The following is a 7,648-nucleotide window of genomic DNA, read 5'->3' as shown; positions in this document are numbered from 1 at the left end:
GAAATTTATAGAAAGCAGTTAGATTGCTTATTAAGTTTGTGATTATTCAACAGAAAAAGAAAACGCTTGTGGAGAGCCGTTTTTAGCCATTTTCCGGGTTAGGGCCTAGTGGGCATTCTGCAGCCTGCTCCTAGAGTACGCCCCTCCCATCGAGTGAGCCGGGATGGCGCTCGCGTCCTGTTTCAGCCTGCTCCTAGAGTACACCCCTCCCATCGAGTGAGCCAAGATGGCGCTCGAGTCCTGCTTCCGCATTATGGCGCTAGAAGCAGCAGTTGCTGCTAGCCTATTGTACACGCTTACGTGGTGCCTGTTTGTTGGTTGTGATCATTGTATATAAGAAAGTTCCCGGGCAGAGCTCGGGGAGACAGCCCACAAGGAGCCGTACCTGACGGCCGCATCGAGGCTGTTCTCCCGCGAGGCACTCTGCCACGCGTGGTAATCTGTAACAGAGAATGCTTGTCTAGCTTCAGTAAAAGAATTGCTCTCACAACCACCGTGTGGCTCGAGTCGTGACTTCCAGCCAGATCAGTTTTGCGCGGTCTGCATCTCTCTCTCTCTCCATCCCTTGTTTCTCCCCTCGCCGGCCGGGGAGCAGGGGTCGAGCGGGGCGGCGCCGGACAAGTGGTGGCCCGTACGGGGAGCGCTCCTCTTCCTGCCTCGCTCTCGACGGTCCCTCCGTGAGGAGAGCAGCGCTGCGCATCGGGCTTACGGCGGACTTCCCGCGCCTGATCAACGCGAGAAGGTGAGTGCGTCTTATTACTTGAGAGTTAGGGCCCGTGGGTTTTCAGGTGACCCCGGGGGACTCGGAAGAGCTCTCCGAGTGACTGAAGTACAGTGCCGACTGCAAGCATGGGGCAGTCTGGAAGTTCGCCTTTATTGGCTCCTTTAAAAACCCTCCTGAAGCAGAGGGGTATCTCAGTTAAGAAAAGCTCCCTACAGAAATTTTTCGATGATGTTGAAACTCTTGCCCCTTGGTTTCCCTCCACCGGCAGCCTTAGTCTGCCCTCTTGGAAGAAACTCGGTCGCGACATAGATCGAGCACGTCAGACGGGCGTGAGTGTGGACCCGATTCTAGTACCTGTATGGGAGACCGTCCGTGCGGTCCTTGAACTAGAATCGGCTGCCGGCCTTAGCCCGTCCTCCGCCTTGCAAGAGGCGCGGTGCGCGCTCCAAGAGACCCAGTCAGTTTCGTCAGCGGACGGCTCCTATAAGGGCAAGCCGCCGGAGTCCAGTGACTCCGAGTCAGAGCCAGATAGCGATGCCGACGAGAAAGCGGAAGAGCGTCCGTTGATTGATTGGGGGGAGGCCCCCGCCACACCCGTGAGGCCTTCCGCCCCGCCCACGTCTACCGCTGCACCCCAGCCCCCGACTGACGCCTTGGGCGGTCCCACCAAGGAGCCTCGCCGAGAGCTCCCTCTAGTGGCCATGCCCGGTAGATGTAATTATCCTTTGCTGCCAGACCCGGAAACCCTGATGGGCGGGCCGGGGGAAGGGTTTCCACAGCAGTTTCCCCCACCTGATTACTCCACAGAATGTGGAAAGAGACCTGATTACTCCACAGAATGTGGAAAGAGACCTGATTACTCAAGTCCCCTAGGCCCCATTTCATCTGAATGTGGAAAGAGGCATTTTTGGCAGTGGGTCCCTTCCTTCTCCTTTAGGCCTTTTGGTGTACTAGGTGGGTACCAACCACTTAAGTCAGAACCATCCCCAGAGATGTTCCCGGTTATTATTAACCACCAAGGTAACAACCAACATGAAGCGTATGATTACAAACTTTTGAAAGAGCTAAGGCAGGCCGTCCATCAGTACGGCCCCAATGCCCCTTATACCCTGAACATGGTTGAAAACCTCTCCGCCCTAAATCATACGCCCGCAGATATCGTTCAGTTAGCCCGTGCCTGTTTGCCACCAGGCCGATTTATAGATTGGAAAGCGTGGTTTGAAGAGTTAGCTGAGGAACAAGCGGCTAGGAACGCAGCGGGAAGACATGGCGCGTGGAATACAGACATGCTGTTGGGGAGGGGAGCCCATGCCCAAAATCAAACGCGGTACCCTCAAGAGGTCTATGCCCAAATCTTCCGTTGTTTCGTGGGAGCTTGGAAAAAGCTGACAGGTGAGGGTGAGGCCCAAGCCTCGCTCAGTAATATTCATCAGGGCCCCACAGAGCCTTTTGTGGATTTTGTAGCCAAAATGCAGACTGCAGCCCAGAGGATTTTCTCAGATCCAGGGGTGGCAGAAACTGTAGTTAAACAAATGATATTTGAGCAGTGTAATAAAGAGTGTAAAGTTATTTTAGCACAAAACAAAGGAAAACAGCTGACGGACTGGGTTCGGCTTTGCAGAGATGCTGGCAGCCCGTTAACTAATGCAGGTCTAGCTGCCATGCTAGCTAGCTCCCTACAGGTGGCTACAAAGAGCCCGAGAGCCTTAGGGGCAAAGCCTAACGGGTGCTATGGCTGTGGCCAGTCAGGGCACTTCAAGAGAGAATGTCCCAATAGACGTCAGCCCCCTGCCACTCAACGGTTTGGCGAACCAGGTGCAGTAACCAGGCCGTGTGGCCGTTGCCACAAAGGCTCCCACCGCGCAGAAGATTGTAGATCGGTTTTCGATGCGCAGGGTAGACGCCTCTCTGACCGCCCCGAGCAGATTCCAAAAAACGGGAAGAGGTGGTCCGCCCTTTCGACGGACCCCCTTGCATGCCATTCGACAACACAGGATCCGATCAAATTCGTGCGTCCCCCGGCTCAGCAGGACTGGACCTCTGTGCCACCTCCAGACTCGTGCTAACCCCCTCCATGGGTGTCCAGTTAGTAGGGACCTCCTTCAAGGGGCCCTTACCGGCTGGTACTGTAGGGCTCATATTGGGGAGAGCATCCACGGCCCTGAGAGGATTAACAGTTATACCAGGACTTGTAGATTCAGATTTCACAGGCCGTGCCCAAGTTATGGTTCAATCTCAGCGGGGCGCCTTAGTCATTGCAGAAGGTGATAAGCTGGCGCAGCTCCTGCTCTTACCCAGCTTACATGCAGTCTTTCCAAGCAGAATCAGACAGAGAGGGGATAAAGGAATTGAGTCTTCAGGAAAAGTTTTTGAGGGCCTCCATATGTCTCTGGAGTCTCGACCCATGCTGGCTATTAAGGTACAAGGCAGATCTTTCCTAGGCCTGCTCGATACAGGGGCCGATCGGTCTATCATAAGACAACAAGAATGGCCCCCCACCTGGCCGACGTGCAGGGCGGAAGAGCCCATTAGAGGAATAGGCCAAATTTCAGCGCCCATGCTCAGTGCAGCTGCCCTTCATTGGGCCAATGAAGAAGGACACCAAGGCAGTTTCCAGCCCTATGTATTAGCCCTGCCTGTGTCTTTGTGGGGAAGAGACATCCTGACCCAAATGGACGTTACTTTAATTAGCGGTTACTCCCCAACCTCTAAGCGACTTCTAAAAGAAATGGGGTATACCCCCGGCAAGGGTTTAGGAGCTTCACTGCACGGACGTGCGGAGCCTATACAAGTTGCCCCCAAGTCTGACCGACGAGGTTTGGGTTTTTCCTAGGGGCCACTGAGGAGAGATTCCCACCCACACCTATAAAACTAAAATGGAAAACCGAGGCTCCGGTGTGGGTGCCTCAGTGGCCCTTGCCACAGGAAAAACTTGCAGCGTTGCACGCCTTAGTATCAGAACAATTGGAAAAGGGCCACATCGCTCCCTCCACGTCACCGTGGAACACCCCTATATTCGTAATCAAAAAGAAATCTGGAAAATGGAGACTGTTGCATGATTTAAGGGCTATTAATGATTGCATGGAGCCTTTAGGACCAGTTCAGGTGGGACTGCCCCTCCTCTCAGCGTTGCCAGAGCACTGGTCGGTTGTCATCTTAGATCTTAGGGATTGTTTCTTTTCTATTCCACTCCACCCCGAAGACACCCCTAAGTTTGCCTTCACTGTGCCCTCTTGTAACCAAGAGGAGCCCTGCTATCGCTTTGAATGGACGGTCCTGCCCCAGGGTATGGCTAATAGTCCTACCATGTGTCAGCTGTATGTTGCCACCAAGTTAGTTGGCGCCCGGCAACAGTTCCCTCATGTGAAAATTATTCACTATATGGATGACATTCTGCTAGCCCATAAGGATGCTGCAATCCTTGAGACTGTATTGTCGCACTTAGTCTGTGACCTCAGAAAAGCTAACCTGGAAGTAGCCCCTGAGAAAATCCAAATGACGGACATTTCCACTTTCCTGGGAGCAAAACTCACGCCTACCCATGTCTCCCCCCAGAAGGTATCTCTCAGATTAAACAATATACGCACTCTGAATGATCTGCAAAAGCTCTTGGGAGATATAAATTGGATCCGCCCGTATTTGAAATTACCCAACGCTGAGTTGGTGCCCCTATTCGATTTGTTGAGAGGAGATTCAAACATAACTTCGCCCCGACACCTTACCCCCGAGGCGAGGCAAGCATTGTACCGGGTAGAGCAAGCGCTCAGTCGCGCCGCTCTGAAAAGAATAAACCCAAATGAGCCTTTTGAGGCCTGCGTGCTGCCAACAGAATCACAGCCCACTGCAGTGCTGTGGCAGCAAGGACCGCTGCTCTGGATCCACCCTGGGGTTTCCCCCTGGAAGGTCCTAGAGCATTATCCTACAGCGGTTGCGGAGTTAGCCCTGGAGTGTGTTAGAAGAGCGGTACAGCATTTTGGCCAACAACCCAGAAGTCTCCGAGTGCCTTATTCCTCCCAACAGCTTGAGGTACTCACTGGATGTATCGATCAATGGGCCGTCCTCCGGTGTGCATTTCTCGGAAGCATTAACAATCGATCAGTGGGCCGTCCTCCGGTGTGCATTTCTCGGAAGCATTAACAATCAATTTCCTAAAGCTCCCCTCTTGCAGTTTGTCGCTCGGCACCCAGTGATTTTTCCTAAGGTGACCTCGTCTAAGCCGCTAGCGGATGCCCCCACTGTATACACAGACGGCTCCAGCTCCGGCACAGGGGCGTATTGTGTCGAGGGGGACACTCCCAAAACAGTACTCTTCCATCCACAAAGGCCTCAATGGGTAGAGCTACAGGTTATCATCACTGTTCTGAAAAGCCTCTCTGGACCTTTGAATGTTGTCTCGGACTCTGCTTATGTTGTAAACTCTGTACGGATACTAGAGGCAGTGGGCACTATTAGGCATTCATCTACAGTAAGGACATTTTTTATTAAGTTGCAGGAAGTCATATGGGCCAGGCGACACCCTTTTTACATAACTCATATCAGGGCCCACACAGGTTTGCCTGGCCCCATGGCCCAAGGAAACCACATAGTAGATGTGGCCACTCGACAGCCACACGTCTTCCCCATGCTGACACCCTATCAGCAAGCCCGAGAGTTCCACGCCAAATTTCATATCAATGCAGGTACCCTGGCTAAGCGGTTTAGTATACCGCGAGCGGCCGCTAGAGACATAGTCCGAGCTTGTGGAAATTGTGTTACTCAACAGCATATCCCATCTGTGGGAGTTAACCCTAGAGGTCTCGTCCCAGGAGACATTTGGCAAATGGATGTCACTCATCATTCAGAGTACGGAAAAATCAAATACCTGCATGTGTCAGTAGACACGTGTTCTCAAATATTGTTTGCCTCTGCTGAGACAGGAGAAAAAGTCCACCAAGTCATTGCACACTGCCTTGCCGCTTGGGCAGCGTGGGGCAAGCCAAAAATGTTAAAGACAGATAACGGACCTGCTTATACCAGTAAAACTTTCCAAAAATTTTGTGATAATATGGGAGTGCAATTGAAGCATGGAATCCCTTACAACCCTCAAGGGCAAGGTATCATTGAAAGAGCACACAGGTCTCTGAAAGACTTGCTCAAAAAACAGAAAGAGGGGATAGGTCACGGCCTATCCCCAAAGGCCCAACTGTCTGTAGCCTTATTCACGTATAATTTCTTAAATGAAAATTCACAGGGCATGACACCTGCCCTGCAACACACCACCCCGAGTCCTCAGCATAGAGGTCTAGTCCGTTGGAAGGATGTCCTGTCGGGGCAATGGAAAGGCCCTGACCCCGTGCTCAGCTGGGCCAGAGGCTCTGTTTGTGTCTTCCCACAGGAACCAGGACGTCAACCAGTGTGGGTTCCGGAAAGATTGGTGAGAACCGTATCAACGCCCGAGAGCGCTGAGAAGCTGCAGCCCGACCAATTGGGAAAACCCCAATATGACATAAGAGACCCAACCTTCAACGCTGGTGACGATCAGCAAGATGACCAGCAAGATGATGAGAATGATCCTGACCGCCTCCCCGTCGTCCAGGGGGAGGACCGGTGATCCCAACCCCTACCCAAGCATTGCCTCCCTTCTAATGGTCATGCTTACCCTCGCCTCTTCTACCCAGGCCAATCCCCACCAGCCTTGGAAGTGGATCCTTGCGCGTTGGGAAGACTCCAAGATAATTCTTTGTAATACCACAGCAGGAGCCCCCTCCTTTGTTTTTAATGCCATTGATTTGTTCCCCCCTCCTAATCCAAAACCTAGAGGTTATCCAGGCAGCCTAAATATACAAGATTATTATATGTGTCCATCTTCAAATCCTGGAAAATCATACTGCAATTCCCCCTATGAGTACTACTGTGCATACTGGGGGTGTGAAACATTAGCCACTGGCTGGAACCCTGCTGTCCCTGACAAATTTCTAAAGCTTACAGTAACCCCTTATCCTTGCCTAAATCCAGGCAATCGCTATTTCGACAGGTACCTTTGTCCTAAAAGGCTAATGCTCACCGTACAAGACCCTACCGATACGTCTTGGCTTATGGGTCGAACCTGGGGCTTCCGAATTCATCTAGCGGGGTCCGATCTGGGATCCCTTATTCTCATAAAAAAGGAAGCAGCTCAACATTCATCTTCGGGCATTGGCCCCAATAAAGTCATCAACCCCTTTTTTCCACAGCCCTCCAGCCGCACCTCAACTATAAGCAACGCATCCGGAAAACGCACCTCAGCTACAAACAACACATCGCCAACCTCACCACCCCAACCTTTTCTACCCCCTTCTCGTTACTCCTCTCCCCTCTTCAGTCTTATCCAAGCAACCTTCACCTCACTAAATGTCTCCTACCCCAAGCTTACCGCCTCCTGTTGGCTTTGCCTCTCCGCCTCCTCCTCTCTGTATGAGCCAGTTGCCTCCAACCTCTCCTTTTCAGAAAGCACAGAGGACAGCCCTTCGGAGTGCAAATGGAATGTCACTACTGTCCCCCTAACTTTTCATTCAATCTCTTATACAGGAAAGTGTATCCGCCCTCGCTCAGGCAACTCCCCCAACCTCACAGCCTGCGCCAGTTACACGTCTCCCACGAGCTCTGCTAAGTTTCTTGCTCCCCACAACTCCTCCCAATGGCTCTGCTCCTCTACAGGACTTACCCCCTGCCTTAATGTGCAAACCCTCAATACAACTAAAGAAACTTGCCTCCTAGTTATCCTTATCCCTAGGGTTTTATACCACAGCGAGGAAGACTTCTTCCTCCGCCTGGAAAAAACTGCAGTCCCTGCTCCACTGCAAAAGCGAGAGCCCATCACCGTCCTCACGATTGCCTCCCTCCTAGGTCTTGCGGGCGTTGGCACCGGAGTCGCCGCTTTAGCCAGTCAAAGCTCCGCCCTAACTC

General features: G+C 52.3%; 1 protein-coding gene across 1 annotated transcript; it reads left to right on the top strand.

Annotated features, from left to right (window-relative positions):
* The first annotated feature begins 702 nt into the window (after positions 1-702).
* Positions 703-7,352, top strand: LOC119536938. The gene is made up of 3 exons (XM_037839604.1): positions 703-742; positions 6,099-6,836; positions 7,271-7,352. The coding sequence occupies exons 2-3, from the start codon at positions 6,250-6,252 to the stop codon at positions 7,350-7,352; spliced, it is 669 nt and encodes a 222-aa protein (XP_037695532.1). The 5' UTR covers positions 703-742; positions 6,099-6,249.
* The last annotated feature ends 296 nt before the right edge of the window (positions 7,353-7,648 follow it).

Source organism: Choloepus didactylus, chromosome 6 (assembly GCF_015220235.1).
Source record: "Choloepus didactylus isolate mChoDid1 chromosome 6, mChoDid1.pri, whole genome shotgun sequence".
Lineage (NCBI taxonomy): Eukaryota > Metazoa > Chordata > Mammalia > Pilosa > Megalonychidae > Choloepus > Choloepus didactylus.
The sequence above is the reverse complement of the archived record's forward strand: the minus strand, read 5'-3'. Positions and strand labels throughout refer to the sequence as shown.

Excerpts from the sequence above, each read along its gene's own strand:
- LOC119536938 (XM_037839604.1), top strand. The coding sequence starts at position 6,250 with ATGACCAGCAAGATGATGAGAATGATCCTGACCGCCTCCCCGTCGTCC. Across the intron at positions 6,837-7,270 it reads TTCCGAATTCATCTAGCGGG|GAAAGTGTATCCGCCCTCGC; the intron begins GTCCGATCTGGG and ends TCTCTTATACAG.